Genomic DNA, 18,982 nt, shown 5'->3' with positions numbered 1-18,982 from the left:
ATTTAACATAAACAAGAATAATAGTAATTTATTTACTGACATAGTATGACAAATATGAAGTTGAAGTAAAAATTTTTAAAACTAAAATCAGCATTCCAAAGATTTTTTTTTTGATACACATGTGACCGGCATCGGAGCTGAATAGTTGCCAATTGGAAAATAGAAATTTCAGATTATTTCAGATTGTAAATGGGTTGGTTGGTTGGTTGGTTGATTGGATTTTTCTGGCGCAAGAGCCATGTTTGGCTATACTGCGCCAAGCGTATGGTAGATAAACACTATACTGAGCCTAGACATATGGTATTAAAAAATATGTCAAGTACAATTGAGACATACAATTTGAAATTACAAATTCTCGTTATAAAATGAAAGACAAATAATGAAGAGTATCAGGATTCTTAAAAATGCAAATTATATTCCAGAAAGGAAAATTTTCCAAAAATGTTAAAAGATAAAAATATCAATGAAATTTAAAATGTTAAAATGCAAATCTCGTAGCATTAAAACAGATATATTACAAAGTCAAGTTAAAAAATTCATTGTAATCTTTTTATTCGATGTTTTTTTATGTATTTGTTGTGAATAAGTGTATTTGAAGATTCATTGTAAATTTTTTTTTGGTCAACCCATTGAACCGTACATTTTTGGGGACTTTGTCTAAAAACAGTTTTATCAACTGCGGTGAAATCGGTAGAAAGTTCCGGGGCAGGTGGGGTTTCATCAATTGTTTCGTGAGGGTTGTACTCAATAGCATTATCCGATTCTATTTCGGTGTCAGTATTTTGGCTGTGCTTATCTGTGGACATAGTTTCAAGCTCAGAATTGGTTTCATCAATTTTATCAGCTGATTTGGAATTTATGGTCTGCGAAGAGCTAAGATTAGAGACTGGCATAGATTGGGAGATTTGTCGAGGTGAAGTCTTCCAGAATTTAGAATTTGATTTATTTTCAGAATTTTGATCTTCTTTATGTTTTTTCTTATATGTAATAGTTTTAAATTTATGTAGGTCATGTGGTATTTCACTAGATGGGACATTAGTATTTTCACGTTCATGACCAGTTGGCTGAGGAACACCAGTTCTACCAAATGCTGGATCAAATGTACGTTTCGAAGGGTTCGTTCCCTTACAAACTGGAGATATTTTACTTTCCGTTTTTTCAGTTCTCACTTCATATTTTGATTTTCCTTTTTTCTTAAGATCCTTAGAAGTTCGTGAAGGAAGGTTCTGAGCAATAACGAGAGTACACGGATTATCTGACTGTGATTTATTAGTTGTTAAAGGTTGTAACTTTGTAAGTGGAGGACAAACAACTCGAGTTAATTTATCATCTGTCTGAGTACAACCAGAAATGGTGTTTTTGACTACTTGTGAGTATGGTAATGAAGCTGATCTATTAGAAGGTTGGGGATACACAAGTTTCCTTGCCTCAGAATACGATAAATTTTTAGTTACTTTGAACTCTTGAATTTTCTTTTCCATTTTCCACTTATTGCACTCCTTGGAATCTGCGGTATGGGTTTTATCACAATTGATACATTTGGGATCTGCATTACATTCTGTACTGGAATGTCCGAATGATGCACAGCGGGAACAAGTTTGTTTACCTAGACAAGCGTTTTTAGAATGGCCGAACCTCTGACAGTTAAAACATCGTAAAGGTGTAGGAATATAAGGGCGAACCTTATATCGTGCATAGCCAGCAAGAATAGTTTTCGGAAGCTGAGAAGTACAAAAAGTTAAGATTATGTGCTTCGTTGGAATTAGTTGACCATTACGTTTTATTTTTATTCGGCGAGCTTCACAAACTTTTTGGCTTTTTAGCTCGCTTACAAGTTCAGATTCTGAAACAGATTCGAGATCAAGTTCGGAAATAACACCACGGCAATAGTTTAATGATTTATGAGCATATGTTTCTACAGGAAATTCTCCTCAATACTTCAAATTTTTAAGTACAGATATTTGTGATTTTGTGGCTGCTTCAATCAATAAATCTCCAGATTTAAGTTTCTTAGTATCTTTGACTTCTCCAATGGTTGAGGCAATAAGTTTCTGAATGAGAAAAGGCGAGACTTTATGGAAGGTTTTGTCAGTATGCAAGATGATAAAAGGAGTATTTTCAGTAATTGAATATCCGGACAAAGACGTTTCGAAAAGACCCATGCAAAGTGCAATTCATATTCGGGTTTCGACGGCACCGCCCACCACGGAGCCCAACAAGGGAAGGCAGCCACCGGCTCTAGGCATCCCCAGCCTCGGCGCTTACCTTGATGCTAATTGGAACCTATACGCTAAGGGCCACTTCCAGGAACGTCTACCACCCTTAACGCAGAGCCCCAGAAGGTGACCCCTTCGCTTGATCCCTAGCAGACTAACCACTCTGGTGGTTAGCTACCGACCGAATTGATACACTGGGGACCAACAATGCACCACCCGTCTAAAGGGTTGCCACGCACGGTCAACACGTGGGGTTTTTTTGGCTGTCCATGAGAAGCAAGAAGCAAACAGAGCGGCGACTGCTTCTCATGGAGAGCTCCCTCGCTTACCGTCGAGGGATGGAAGGGTCAAGAAAACAGCAGGAGGAGTAGGGGAGTGTAAAACATAAAGGGAGTATAGATCCCTGGGAACCTCGGGATTGGGACACCCGTACTCACCTATAGTAGGCCGAGTCCCTGAGGGGGATTGTAAATGGGAAAAAAGTTAAAATGAGAGAATAGATATACGTATATGATGGAAGTTCTTGAGTCCAAACACACATTTTTAAGAAGTAATAATTCAACAACAACAAAAAATACTATTAATTTCTTCAGTTAATATGTTTGAAATTCCAAACCAAAACTAAATTTTTTTTTCGTGTGTAATATATATGGCAAACAGACAGTGAATTTAATTTTGGATTTTCTTTTCTTTTTTATTTATTATATTTTAAGGAAAAAAATCTTCAGTTTTTTTATAATCATCAAATAATTAATTTGACAAAATATTACCATATTTGACAACAAAATTATTTGATAAAATCACTGTTATTTTTCTGATTTACTTATTTAAAAAAAATAAAAACCTGAACTAAAAATGGCGTATGATTTGGTTACAAACCCTTATTTTTCAATCTGATAGTTTGAATTTTCAAGCACATTTCGAGATATTTATGCAAAATAAAGCAAATTAGATGCAAAATTTGAAACAATAGTTTCAAAATTTATGAAATAGAGTTTGACTTTAGTTCACTGAAATGTTCTTTCATACTATGATTTACACGAAGAAAAAAAAATGATTTGTAGAAAATTTTCACTTAAGAGTGCATCGAAAATCAAAATGAAGTTAAAATTTCTGTTTTTCTGCAAGAATATTCGCAAGATAGAAAAATGGAACTTAATATTTTAATATTTTAAAGAAAAGTTGAAAATTGATGAATGAAAATTTTTTCATTTATGTTATTAATTATTGAAGCTTATTAAATAAAATAAAGAAAATTGACTAAAATAAAGGAAAGATCTTTTATAATCACATATTTGCCCTCTTATCTTTAGATTAATAATTTTTATTGTTCTTTCCCCAAATTAGTTTCTTTATATTAAACTAAGTGATAATGGAAGACATTTTTCAGAGCTAATGCTAGTTGTTTGGCAAAATAATTATCAGCATTAAATTTTAAAATCTTTTGGCAAAATTCTTTTGTATTTCCTAATTTCTAATTATCAATGACTTAAAAAGAGGTTGAAGTTAAATTTTACTCCGCGGTGTTGCTTGGTAAAACTCAAAAAGAATATTTCATATGATATATAAATAACTGAAGAAGTTTTTTAAAAAATGAATTGCGATCCTTTTCACTATTTGAATTTTAATATCATATTCATTATATTATATTTAAGATTAATATTAATCTCTGTAATCAAAAGAAAGAATATATTCTTTCATCATTTATACTTCCTTTGTGCTTTTACACCACAAAGTAGTCTAAAGGTGAATAACATGACTGAAAATATAACATATAAGAGACGCAATATTAATTTTTTTAAATGAATGTATAGAGTAAAATTAAAATTGAGATATAATTAGTTATTTCTTCTGATAGCACATATCGTTCATTAAATAAATCTATTCTCTCAATTTAGGAAAGGATATTTTAAATTTAATAATCTTCTTATGATTTAATAAACTATTTAATTGACTTCTAAATATTTTTTCGAAAATTTTAAATAGGAAAGAAATTTAATCATGTGCGTTAATACAATATAAATGATATTTTAAATATTTTTTTTGTCATATTTTCTATAAATTACTTGATATAAAAATAGTTCAACCATTTTATAAGATAAATCTTTAGATATAGTACTATAAAATTTGTTAAATAATTATTAAGTAGTAAGTACTCATTAAGGATGGATTTTTATAATTTTTTATTTTCTTTAATTAATGAGTACTTAATCAAAATTCTAATCTTATCCCCAATAACAATAAAATCAAATAGCACAAAAAATTTTTACGTCATTTTATATTAAAAAGATTGATGATGTCAGTTTCCTTTGTGTGAAATTTTTTTTCTTCATTTAAGAGAAAATAAATTTCAAACAAGAAAATTGAAATGAAGTTTAATATTGTTTTAATGAAATTCAAGCAAACTTTATTATTTCATCAAATCTTTTTATGTATCTGATTTTGTTGCTACGGTGTTATGATAAAAGATTTCATTTTTTGGATATAATTTCAAAATAGAATTTTCGCTTTAATTTTTATTGAAATAATATTTTTTAAGATGACATTCTTTTTTGTTAATCAGATGTTTTAAAAATCGTTTGCACAGAATGATGCAGCTTAGACAATCAGTTTAATTTTGCAATTTAGACGAATCAAGCTTAAAATATTATATATTTTAAGCTTGATTCGTCTAAATTGCATTTTAAACTGTAGGTTTGTATGTAATTATTTTTTCTACGTCTCTTCGTCGAATTTTATAGCTATAAATATTCGTATCTTTTTAGATGCTTTCCTATCAAATTTATTATATTGGACTAATTTAAGAAATTGAAACTGACTGAAATTTATGTTTTGAAATAGGATTCGACTCGAAATTATATTTTTCAAAGCTTTTTTTCTAATTTTAAATAATTTTGAATTTTGAAAATTGATGTTTTACCTGATTACGTTTACTAAGCGACTGTGACACATGAGATTCGATTCCCTGGATGGGTATTTAAAATTACAAAAAATTTGATCCTATATTCGTTGTAAATTATTTAGTAATATCTTAAATATTTAGAGTCATTAATAAATACTTAAATAATTTCTGAATGTTATTTTATATGTAGTCAGAATACTCCGATCTGAATTTTAATTTCTTTAAAGGTTAAAACATTATATTAACATTAGAATTTGTATTTTCAAGAAATCTGCATTTATATATTCTTGATTTACAAAAATATATTTACTTATAAAAGCAAAAATTATTATAATTTTTTGTTACATTTACTGATTATCAATTTATTGAGGAAAAAACAAAAACTATATTTTTGCACAAATCAATAATGTATTCAGATATAGTACAGAAGAAAATTGAAACTTTTTATAATGATGATTTCAAGAATAATCAATTTTTTTGAGTCCACGCATTTATTTTAACGACGTCCATTCTTAACAATTTATAGAAAAACTAAAACTTCCTAACTACTTTCTTCATAAGAAAGTACGCTGATTACTGCGAAAATAAAATAAATACTAAATCCTTTCTCTTAGCCCCATTATTAGAAAGCAAGTGCTTATACTTTTAATGACTCTCTTTCAAGATATGGTATCCTCACATTTATCGCTATTCACACACGACGAGTTCAAAAGAAATTAATGATGGTAAGCATAGGTAAAGGATAACTGGAGAAGAAAAAAAGACGATTATTTGTCCTTTTCCACTTTATTTTATGGTCAGTTGGTAGCTGGATCCGCAGCCATTCACCATGAACAAGCCTCCACATTTCCTCTGCGATTATAATGATCACTCAGAGGTCAGGGTCTCATTTTTTGTTACTTTGTCTTTTATTGGAGTAGTTGATTCTACTGGATATTGATTTCAGGACGTGGAGAGATGTAATGGTCTGAGCAAACAGGAGCCATGGATTGCCATTATTGTTCCATAGAAACGAAAGTCTCTCCACACTAAAATCGTTAGATTGCTGCATCATTTTTGATTCTTTATATTAAATGTTGATAGATATATCTATTAATTGCAAAGATTATTGAAAATAAGTATCACTATACGAAGATTTATATGAAGTTATTACGTGACAATAATTTATAATTCAAGAATTAAGAAGAAAAATAGAGGCATATGTGCCTTTGCAGTTTCATTCTTAAGCACTTCTATTGCGTTGTGAGTGAATTTCCTTGACATCAACTCTCACCTCCTACTTAACCAGGGAACTTTGAGCAGTTTACTCGTGACTGAAAAAGTACAGAATTCTCAATTTTCAGATGTTGTATCTTGAGTGTCGTGCCTATCATACAGTATTCCAGACTATAAATATTATGTTAGAAGCGAACAATCGTTCCATGTTGATTAATTTTTCATTTTTAATTGAGTCGTTGAAGTTTTTTTCTACTTTCATCTTTCAAAGGCTTTTCTTTTAATCAAGTAAAAAAAAGAACAATGATTTGCCTCTTAAAGATCTATAGAATCTAAGATGTTATAGAAGGGAACATTATAAAAAAATGTATCTGTCTTGGTACTATATTTACATTTCTCTTTTCACATACCACTGGATATCATTTAATTGATTTATTATCTTGTCATATCGAATTCTTCATTGGCCAGAATTCACATCTTTGCCATGGTTTTCTTCCATAGATTAATATTTGATTTCTTTCCATTCTTTTTTCAGATATTTTCTTTCGTTGTTTTTTTGTAGCGAGCCATTTTCTTTCTTAATTTCCTGTTCTTGTCATTACCTATTTGCTCAGCAAATCTCAGTGTTAATATTAAAATGCATGCAACTCAGAAAATAAAGCTAATTCTTGAGTAAATCATTAAGTCTGTGTTTTCAGTAATAGTTACAGAGGAAAATACTTCATCAAAGCAAGAAGTATCGAAAAGTTGAATGGAATTCCTTATGAGCATTAATGTAGTCATTTTTATATACTAATGTGTTATTTAGCACATATGTTGCTGTAAATTCTTTACTATTATAAGGGGAATTCTTTGGAACTGAATACATTCCTTAAGTTTTTGATTTGTAATATTCTTCACTGCTTCGAATGACAGTCACCAGAGAATTCGCATAACGAATTCTCTAATAATTGGCAAATTTTGAAATAAATAATAATAATAATAATAATAAAAACGTAAACTGAAATTATGTAATCGCAGAAAATTCTTATAGTAATTTGTTTATATACCTATTAATAGTCACATTATAAAGTTGAAATAACAGAATAGTTTAAAATAAAGTTAATGTCTTCAGAGTTTTAGAGCTCTAAAATTGTCTTTGGGATTCTGTTCATCCTTCCAGAGTTTTAGAATCGTGCCATGTAAAATTTGGTATTTAAACAGACCTTCTGACTGCAGATTTAAATATACTAATTTAAATTCATTGTATTGAAAAAACTACTAAATTGTTACACTATGCTAAATAATCTTGAATATTATCTTAAGTACGTATATTTAAATAATCAATAGTTTTGGTGACGGAAATAGAGTCGATTTACTCTCACGTGGTACCAAACGTTTTTTTCTCTTTTGAAAAGTACTTTTTTATACTAAAGTATGAAACTTTAACTTCACATCTACTTTATACCTGAAAAATTTTGGCAAAATGAAAATTTATTTAAATTGGGTTCTAGATAAGCAATTAGCGATATACTTTAAAATTACTGACTATATTATGTTACATTGTTTAGAACAATAACAGTTTTTTAATAATTTTTCAGGAGATTATTTTCAGAGAATATAGTCATGGGTTATTCTGATGTTTCAAAACTGAAGTGATTTTTAGAGCATCCTTGTCTATATTACCCCTACGATATATAGTGATTAAATGCAGTATCGGAATTAAGTGCCTACATAAAAGATTACAAGAATCGTACACTTTATTGTACAGTTAAACAATTTGATATGTGGGGTAATTTTATGTTATATAAATTTACTATTACATATTCCAATTTTATGTATGCCTGCAATAAATTAAATTTTTTTCTCAAAAACAAAGCGTTATTACTTTGAATAGCAGAAGATGGCTGCAAATAAAATGATTTTGGACAGCTTATCTTTAATTGAATAAATTCAATATTTACTTAAAATAAATATTAAACGCTGCATAAAAATCAAATTTGATATTTCAAAATATTCTTAAGCAATGACATTAAAAAAATTTATTTTGAATTCTTTTTAACACTTATAAGTAGTTGATATTTAGAATATTCGTACTTATAAAAGAAAAACACATTAATAAATCCTGGATGAGAAAGTTCTATATTATTCCAAAAGACAAAAAAGAAAATTAATCAATTTTAAAAGAACAGTTTTTTTTTAAATATCCAATTCAAATGTGAAATATTAGTTTAAGTGATGTTATATATAAATTTATTCCAGAATAAATCAAAATTCAATCAATCAATTCTTTTCGATGAATAAAATGACTTTTATGTATGAATTGGTTTGGAGAGAATGAAGAAATCATTCATGAGGATTAAAATCACAATCATATTATTGAAAAAAAATGAAGAAAACTCTTTTTAAAACAGAAAAAATAGAAAAAGTTATTATACATATATATTTATAAAATTAACATATAATCTACAAATGCATCAAAATTTAAATGTCCGGTATAGAAATTATCAAATTATATAACCAAGACAAACCGGCCAGAATACAAACAAATAGCCAGTGGCATATATGATGATGACAAACCGATTCTTAATTGCAGTCAGAAGAATATACAGTCGTAGATGTGATTTTTATATCAAGTGAATTGATTTGCTTTTCATTCAATTGCTTTTTTTTAATCGTCTGCTTTTAAACACTTCTTTTAGAGTTATTCCAGAAATTGTTAATGCACGATGGCAACTGAGTTTTCATTTGTCTTCTTGTTCGGAATACATTTTAATGCTCCTGCATACATTTGAAATAAATGTCGAAGAAAATAGTCGTGTTTGTGAGCAACTGAGTTTTATTATGAATAAATATGATAGAAATAAGAATTACAAATGGTGATTTGTAATTCTTATTTCTATCATATTTTTATTCTTAGAACGACTGAAGGTGAAACGTAAACATACTTTCCCTCTCTTCCAAAAATGATTCTTCAGATTCATGAAATGAAACATGTAAATACGCGATTTCTTATTATTTAATTTTTTGACTATTTCAATACTTTCTGTTTCTATTCTTCGTACAGAAGAAAGTTTGAATAAATAAAATAAAAGCCAAATGCTTCATACGGGAAGTCACAGCATGTCTTGCAGACACGGCAAGAAAAATAAACGACTGAAAGAATTTCTCTTTCTATCCGCTTGAACTATCTGCTGAGGCTAACAGTTCAAAATGCTTAACAGTTCGAAGCGAAGCTTACAAAGATCTTCACCCACAACACTTTTTTAAAGAGTAAACTGACTTCAAACTGGAGATGCTTACGCACTTTTTTCACTTTCTGGACACGCGCCAAGAATGATGGGTGGCAGTTCTGTGTGTTCGAAAACAACAACAACAACAAAAATAATTGAGTGAGTTCTTTTACCAAAGATTTAACAGGGGAAAAGGATGAACTTAAGTAAAAAAGTTGATGTATAAAAGAACAAAAGTATGTCTAAAGATAGAATCACTTGCTTGAGTCGAGATGAAAGTATAAAATCAATTCCATCTTTTTTTGGTTTCTTTCGCCAAAAAAGAAAATGACAAAAGAAATCTAATGCTGCTTGTTTTAACTTATTTCAGTCTATTTTCGTCACGAGGTTTAAATGAAACTTCACATTTCTGATCTTTTTGTGACAGAATTTTTTTTTTGTAATTCTATTTATTTACGATTATGAAAAAACGAGAATGCAAGTTATAGGCATGAAGTTTGGTAGGTATCCTTAATATCAAAATTATAGAGCAAATACATCAAAAAAAATTTTTCTTTGTAGTCTACGTGAATACGATGATTAAAAAATTTAGATGAATGAAAGTAAGAACATAGATTTATCATTAGAATGTAGATTTTTTAAAATCAAATTTTAGATTCAATCAGTAAAAGGATTGGTCCTCTGTCAATCTATATATTTCCAAATAAGTCAACCAGAATAACTTAAAAACGCAATTATTTAGACAAATTAAATTCAATCCTTCCTTGAATCTAATTTGTCTAGATTAAATTTAATCCTTCCTTTCTTCCAATCTCACCTTTTAAGCAACATTATAGATCTGATCAAATTTTGCAGCCAATCGCTGGAATGAAATAATCTAAAATTCATTATAAATTTTTTTCCTTATTGTAACAAAATGTACAATGCTTAAAGTGTATTAGTATGTGAGAAATTCGAGCTGAGGTCACTCTCACCTACTGAAATACACAATTACATAAAAACAAATTTAAATTAAACAGAATCTAATTTTCAGAACATAATGGAAAATAATTTCGAAATAAATAAACAGAAATACGACGGAATGTTTATATTGCTATAAATTTTAAATTATATTTTTCTGCGCAGTTAGTCTCATGGTAAGGAATAAAGTTTTACAGATAATTCTGACAGATACCAGATTAATGGCCCTGACTTAGGCGATGAATGTGCCAACTTCGGCGACAGGAAAGAATTTGGGTGAAATTTTGGGTGATAATTTATTAGCATTCGAACTCCGACTGTTATTCTAAGACATTTGATACGGGAAATATAAAAAGTGGAGGCGCACGGACGAGAATCAGAATCGAGAGCATAAATGATTGAATTCTCTTTTTGGAGTGAGATTCCAATCCGAATGGTTTCAAAAACTCTCATTGAGTAACTCCGTGCTGTTACGATTATTTTATGATGCTTTTCTGTTTGTGTTCCGCATTAGCATTATAAAATAATAAATGCTAATCAATTGCAATAACATGAATTAAAATGCTTTTCAGGTTTCGGTCATTATGTATTGCGACGGAAAATTCAACATCCATAATCAGAAAATCGACGGACTCGGTGTAGTGAATGTGCAGTGAAATATTCGGAGGGCAATCAATAACAAATAACGAAGCTTTATTCAGCACGCAGAAAACAAAGCACAGCAGTGTGCAGTAGAACAACACTTACAGCAAATAGCAGCACAAAAACAACAAATCGGTAGTAAATAACCTATAATAGCAGAAAGCGCTCAGAAAGAATCCAACTTTCTCTCCTGATAACAAAGTCATTAATTATGTAGTAAAACATAGACTTCCTACTCAGCTCACAATTCAATGATGCCTCAATACTGGACTCCAAGATCTCTGCGCACAATTCACTACTGCTTAATATTCGTCTTGTAGCTTGAAAACTCGAATGACTTCAACTCTGTCAACTAACTTTTTATATTTTTTATAGCAGGGCAGAGAAGTTCTAGAAAGATCATCATAAATTATGCCGTAATAGATCTATCGTTAAAAGTCCTGGGAATTCCAGAATCTTTTATTTTGTCACTAAAGTTGCAAAATTCTTCGCCAACTCTGGAGGTCATTAATCCAGCATCTATCAGAGTATCCGATATCTATCTTCTTTGCAATGAAACAGAAGTTGGAAAGCAATATTACAAATTCGTAACAGTATTTTCCTCATATTCTTATACAGTTGTCACAACTAAGTTCTGAAGTTTCGACTGAGTTGACAAACATCAAAATCTTCGTTTTATACGTAAATACCATAAGAAAAAAAATTACACACAGCAAATCAAACAGAATTTAGAAGTAACAACTGCAACCATTAGCAGATTTTACGAAAATCATTTAACAAATGCAGCAATTTTAGAATAGAAGAAGCAAACCAACACGAGTGTCTTACAGAAATACATGTATACCGACATACAAATACCGACATGTACAAATCATTTCTGTTGTACTCCGCTGAGATATAAAAGCAAAGAGAATTGCTTTATTTAATTATTTCTGATGTAAAAACAATGAAATAATTTCGTTATGACAACTATTTCTGATTTTCAAAAGAAAGCTTATCCTATCAGGCACTGTTTAGATAAAAAGATTTGTTTTATCAGCATGTCTTGATCTATTTCTCCCATAACTTCCGGATCAATAACAGCCATTATAACCATATGGTGGATGATAGTCACTGACTGATGAAAAATACTTCCGATACTTTAGGTCGATAGAAAAAAAACTCTGGATTGTGATACTTCATAAAATCAGTCGAACAGAACGTCTCAAAGTTTTCTATTAAACTCATTAATAATTTCACTTGGGTTAATAATTTCAGTTAGATTAATCGCATGCTACTGGTGTATAATATTTACAAAGAAGATTTTTAATGTATAAACTTTGTCAATTTTTTTTGGAGATTGTTGGCTAGATGCGGTTAGTATACGAACAACAGAAAATTGGACGTGCATATAGGAGGTCTTTTTCCTGACCAAATTATATTAAAATTTGATTCAGAGCTGCAACTGCAGTCACAAGATCATCTCGCCGAATTTCATACCTATTTCATACCATATTTCATTTCATATAATACCATTTCGTTTACTTGATTATGAAATTACAAGCAACAGTCTATCCTTTGAAGGATTTGTTTCCGAATTCGATAGGAATCTGTTCTTGAGATGTTAAATTAGTGTACCAAATTTGATCTATCTAGTTCTCTTCGTTTTTGTAATTATTGTGTTAACCTACATTCGGACAAACAAACAGATAGACTTTCTTATAATGAATTTTTAAAAAAATTGATAGAAATCTACACATTTGGAATAGTGGCTGTATACTATATTTCACCCATCTAGCTCAAAACGTTTTTAATTTATCTTGTTCACTAACAGATATAATTTCAAAAATGGGTTTTTCGGGTTTTTTTTTTTTTGATGATACATACTTTTGCTTTCTATATTTCGTATATGAGAAAATAAAAAGATACGGAACTTATGTCTTTCGGTTGTTTACAAACAAAGACATTTTTTTTTAAATAAGTAGTATTCAACATTCGTATTCAAGACAAATTCTGTAAGTGGCATTCTGGAAGAAAAATGCATAACCCATTCAGAAAGCTTAGTTTTCTAAACTGTTTAAATATATCGTCATAGTTTTTCAGAGAAAATAGAACATTAATGTTGTCACTATTTTTTTATACTTTATGTAAAAAATTTTAATGAAAAACATCACAACTTTGTTATAAAAATAAATACATAATTTAAAAGAAAGTAGATTTAAGAATTCGACAATTATATGTGGTCTTTTTTTAAATCTGATATTTTACATTTTCAAGCTATTTTGTAATAATTATGTATATTAATACGAAATTCAGTATAATGCTTCAAAAGTTGGTGAACGAAAGTTTAATTTTAGGTCGCAAAAAGAAAAAAAGAAGTATGGAAAATTCATTCGTTGTATCTAGACAACTCCGATAACTTAAAGAAGCAAAGGGAAAATAAATAGTAGACATTTTTCGCTTTAGAAATTAACGTTTTAATTTAAATAATGCAATAAAATTCTTTTCTTCTATATTTTCAACTCAAAATAGAAAAAATGGAAGTTAAGATTTTCGTATTTTAAAGAAAAGTTAAAATAAATCAAAGAATTGAAAATTTTCCATTTGAATTGATTTATTAGTGAAGCTTATAAAGCAATATAAAGGATTAATTAAAATACAAAAAAAAAACCATCTTTTTATATTTAAATATTTGGCCTCATATTTTTACAATTATAATTTTCGATGTCTTTTGCTAAAATTAATTTCGTTATGCTTGAAAAGCGAGAACGGAAGATAATTGTACACTTCTAATATCAATTCCTTGGAAAAATTATCAACTTTAATTTCAATGTTATTTCGACAAATTTTGTTTCTCATTTTCTAATTTCTAGATATCGGAGATTCAAAAAGAATATTTTATATGATGCACAGCTAAAAATGCATTTGAAGAAATTGCTTTTTAAATTCAAATGAGATCTTTGCCTTTGTTTAGATTTTAATATCACATTGATTTTTATTTAAGGTTAATATTAACCACAGTGTTCTGAAGAAAGATTTTGTGTATGCATTTATAATTTATCGCTTCTTTATGTCTTTATTCCAAAAAGCAATTAAAATGATTTGTTTATACACAACAAATTATTTTGGAACTATTTGTATCAGATCTATGGAAAATTGCAAAATATAATATGTGAAATATTAATATGAATGTTAATTTATAATCATATTATCTCAGGGATATTAATAATATGAATAAATCAATGTACATTAATTAAAATTTTTGAATGAATGTAGGAATAGTAAAACAAATGATGTAAAATGTTTTGAAGTTTTTAAAATAATGTTTCTTCTTTTAATTTTTGGAAGACATATGTCATTTGTTAAACATTTTATTGCCGGCGTCCTGGCATAGGGGTAGCGCGTCTCCCCCGTGATCTGGGCGTCCCGGGTTCGAGTCCCGGTTTGGGCATGGTTGTTCTTCTGTTGTTCTATCTGTGAGATGTGTGAATGTGCCCTCCTGTAAAAAGGGGTTGTGCAACCGAATGAGTGATGCGTGAGTGGCAAAGTCGTACTCTTGGCCCTAGTTGGCGCTGCTATAAAAAATAAGAGACGTTCCCCCTCAGGCTTAAATCGCTGTCTTCGTAACAGCGGGCTTGTCAGTGGCAAGTGCCATAAGAAACAAACAAACAACAAACAAACATTTTATTTAATATTAATAAGAATTGCATAAAGGAAATTTATGCAAATTTCAATAATCTTTTCTTGTGTAAAGAGAAAGAATGTCTTCATTTTTAAATATTTTTATAGCTCTAAACAGGTAAAAAATTTATAATAATTTTTACATAATTATATTTTTAGACTAGTATACTTAGTTTTAACCGATAACCGTTCAAAATGCTCTATAGTTGACTTCACAGCTACCAAATTTGGCATGTTGTTACTTCTTGAATATCAAAGGATCACAAAGAAAAAGTTAAAAATTTTTTAATTCGATATTTAAAAAATTAAAAATTAATCTTCAATTTTATTTTTTTCCCTCAAAACCTTTTGAGTATAGTAACACAATCGTTTTCATATCTCTTTAAAATCAATGCAATGAATTAAAGTTTCAATGATGAATTTTCCGTGAAATAGTTTCTTTAATTTTAATACATTTCAAAATTAAGTTTGAACAAATTTCATAGTAAAATCTTTTGTTGTTACGTGAAATCTTTTACATATGTTTGCCAATGCTAAAGCTATGATAAAAAATTGCTGTTTTTGGATATCAGCATCAAAACAAAATTTTCGCTTTCTTTTTTCCCTTAATATAATATTGTTAGGTGTTACAATTCCTTCTGTAAATCTCATGATATATGCTATGGCTGATGTATTCAATCCAAACGGTGGTAAGATCCGATTTAAAATGTTTGATTCTTCAGGTTTTTACATTTTTTCGAATGTCTTTTAATTTTTTCTCCTTTTGTCCGTTTTTTTTATCGAATTTGTGTAGATATGTACATCATTTTGGAAGTATTCGCTTCAAATTTCTCTAAAAATATGTCAGACTAAGTAAGATATACTGAGATACGATACTGAGATTCATTTACATTTTAAAACAAACCGAATTCTCTTTGAAATCCTATTTCTTCAAAGTATTTATATTTACTTTCTTACATTGGAATCATCGTAATTACCAAAACTGAAGATTTTTCATGCTTCAGGACGGACGGACGGACGGACGGACGGACACACACACACACACACGATAAATAAATACGTTTTGAGAAAAGTAAATGATATTTGGTATGTAGTCTTTATCATAAATTATTATTAAGTATAAAATATTCCTATCAAATCGTAGATAAAAATACAGACACAAGAGTCTTATTTGTCTGCTTGCCTATCCGTGTGCAAAGAAACCCGATAAAACTTTTAAAAGTTAGATGAATAGAAGCGACCACGCAATTTCAGCCTCTAAAGAGCAGACCTGTAATTATAGTTTAAAATCAGGTCCTCCAACGAGTTAATCGCCTGTCTGTCTATTCGTATACATGTAAAAGCGATAGCTCAAAAATTATACATCTTGGATAAAGGAAATATAGAATTTGATTTTCTTAATGCAAAAATTGTAGTTAAGAAATGTTTCAGTCCAATAATAATAATAATAAAAAAAGAAAATGGCTATAAAGCACGCTCAATTTTGTCCGCTATAATACGAAGTATAAAACGCGCATGTGCGAGTCTGAAAAAGTAAAAATCTGCAGCTATCGTGACGTTAACAGCCTTGTTCTAGATCCCCAATTTGTATATAGGATGAAGGAAGGATAACCTTTTATTGGAGAGTATGCAAGAAATTCTTCGGAAGGCTACTCTTGCTGATTTTATCAATGTTTTTTTTTTTTTAAATTATGAATATTAGTCATTTGAACTCTTTCTCACTTTCTTTGCAGAGATTTTCAAAATTGGTAAGAAGATAAAATTTTTGAAGGAAGTTAAATTTATGCTTATTAGGACAATACTAGTTGGGTACATCAATTTTTGTGTCAACTGTGCATCTTAAGGAATGAAAAAAGATAATACAATGCATAAAAATATAATTACAAGTTCCATGTTCCAACGACTGCATAACTACATTTGATGTTGAACAATGACATTTCGTATATTGAATGCGTTTTAAAGTTACATTCGTCATGGGAATGGAATGTTTTTAAAGGATATTTAGAATTTTAAAAACCGATCTAATATTCGGAAAAAAATATTTAATATTTCCTGAAATTTTAATTCAGCAAATATTAAATAAGTAATTTCTGGAAATAATTTAGTATCCAGCCGAAAAATTTCCCATATGAATTTTGATATTTTCTTTTAAGGATTAAAGGAAAAAAATAAAAATATTGAAATCTGTATTTTATAAATTTTATTCATTATCATTCAAGAAAAAAAAATCAGTTATAAAAATGTAAAACCAGATTTGCTTATAAAAATTGTTAGTACACTAAAAACAAGAAGTTGATATTACGGCAAAAAAAAAGAAAAAGAAAAGAAAAAAGAAAAAAAAGAATGTATTTTGAAATATATAAGAAAAATAAAACCTGTCTATAATTGTAATTTAAAAATAAATATGATTTGTTTAGTCCATTAAATACATTCATTTTAACTACATCCAATATTAACAACATATAAACGCCTTAGAAATTCCTAATTACCTTCTTTAGATTAAAGTACTCTGATTAATATGATAACAAAATGCTAAACCTTTTCTCTTAGACCCATTATTAGAAAACAAGGCGCTTATACTTCTAATGACTCTCTTTCAAGAAATGATGTTCTCGCCTTTATCGCTATTCACACATGGCAAGCTCAAAAGAAATTAATGATGGCAAGTATAGGTAAAGGATAACCAACAAAGAAAAAAAAGACATTTATTTGCCCCTTTTTAAAGTTTATTTTATGATCAGTCGGTAGCTGGATTCGTAGCCATTCACCATGAACAAACCTCACAATTTCTCTGCAATTATAATGATTTCTCAGAGGTCAGGGCCTTGTTTTTTTGTTACTTTGTCTTTTATTGGGGTAGCTGAATCTACTGGGTATGGATTTAGGATGTCTAGACGTATTTATCTGAACAAATAGCTCCTATAGATTGCCATTAATGTTTTATGTAAACAAAAATTATCTTCAAACTAAAAGCACTAGATAGCAATTGCATCATTTCTAGCTCTTTACATGAAATGTTATAAGATATATCCACTGATTGTTAAGTCCTGAAAAAAGAGCATGTGCATTAGGATATACATGATATACTTAAAATTCATAAACTATCATTAATGATTTGATTTCTGCGAAATAAGCGACTTCATCAGTTTTTGATAAGTAATTCAAATTTCAACATTCATTTTTTGAAAGTTTTAGATTTTTTTCCTTATATTATTCTAAATCCGTTCTCATAAACACTATTTGTATATATGAGAACAAAATACCTCAGAAACATTTCTCTCAAGATGAATAAAATCTGGTATAGGATATTTTCATATCCAGATTTCAATCCAGGGATAGGATAATTTCATATCCAGTTCCATTTGATATCCAATTTTGATATCCAGCGTATCAAATTTTGGATTATGCTGGCTAAATCGAAGAGACCGAAATTTCATACTCCATTCTTTACATCAAAATATTAATCTTAACAAGAAACCGTTCCACCTTTTCAGGGTTTAATGTTATTATTGCTGGAGAATATGTTGTCAATATACTTTATGAAAGTTTTCGAGACTTCAAATTATTACACTTGAGCTCGGTATATATAGTTTAAGAAGCCTTTTACAAGACAATACAGTAAAGACAAAATAATACCGTCTATAAAACCAGCGGGAATTGTCTCTCCGAAATTTTCTCGCATACTTTCTAATAAAAATGTTATTCCAGAGAACGCCTTATATGGCATTGGCGTACATTAGTTTGTCTAACCAAAATTCCTTGTTTTCCCGGAACATTTTTTTGTAATTTGTTTTATTTGTTATTTTTATAGGTTATACATTTAAGTATCCAAAAATGCTTTATTTTCGTTTTTATGACTTTAGAAGAAAGTTTATACCATGAATAATAAAACGGAAGTGTGCACTTAAAGCCTTATAAAACTGCAAATAATTAATTTTAAAATCAATTGTTTTGTTCGTCAACTATATCCGCGTAATTCTCAGTTTATGTGCGACGCATATATAAGAGCAACTTCACAGCCATATGGTTATTTAGTTGTGGATTTACATCCTAGGACGGACGTGGAGCACAGACTCAGGGAGAGTTTGTTTCCTGATATAAGTGGTGTTTATTGGATTTATAGACCAAAATGAAAAGGTTAAAATGGAATTGCAATTTTTTAAAATTTACTCTCA

General features: G+C 29.2%; 1 protein-coding gene across 1 annotated transcript; it reads right to left on the bottom strand.

The window, feature by feature from the left end:
• Nucleotides 1-278: 278 nt before the first annotated feature.
• LOC129968296 (uncharacterized) lies at nucleotides 279-2,162 on the bottom strand. The gene is made up of 5 exons (XM_056082152.1): nucleotides 1,956-2,162; nucleotides 1,498-1,721; nucleotides 1,049-1,392; nucleotides 641-886; nucleotides 279-289 (listed from the first exon to the last, which is right to left on the bottom strand). Exons 1-5 carry the CDS (start codon nucleotides 2,160-2,162, stop codon nucleotides 279-281), a joined length of 1,032 nt encoding a protein of 343 aa, XP_055938127.1.
• Between the last annotated feature and the right edge of the window lie 16,820 nt (nucleotides 2,163-18,982).

Source organism: Argiope bruennichi, chromosome 5, assembly GCF_947563725.1.
Source record: "Argiope bruennichi chromosome 5, qqArgBrue1.1, whole genome shotgun sequence".
In the NCBI taxonomy this organism is placed as follows: domain Eukaryota; kingdom Metazoa; phylum Arthropoda; class Arachnida; order Araneae; family Araneidae; genus Argiope; species Argiope bruennichi.
The sequence above is the reverse complement of the archived record's forward strand: the minus strand, read 5'-3'. Positions and strand labels throughout refer to the sequence as shown.

Coding starts and splice junctions, on each gene's coding strand:
- LOC129968296 (XM_056082152.1), bottom strand. CDS start 2,162: ATGGGTCTTTTCGAAACGTCTTTGTCCGGATATTCAATTACTGAAAAT. Junction 1,722..1,955: donor CCACAAAATCACAAATATCT/GTACTTAAAAAT, acceptor TGTACTTCTCAG/CTTCCGAAAACTATTCTTGC. Junction 887..1,048: donor TCAGCCAACTGGTCATGAAC/GTGAAAATACTA, acceptor AATCTATGCCAG/TCTCTAATCTTAGCTCTTCG.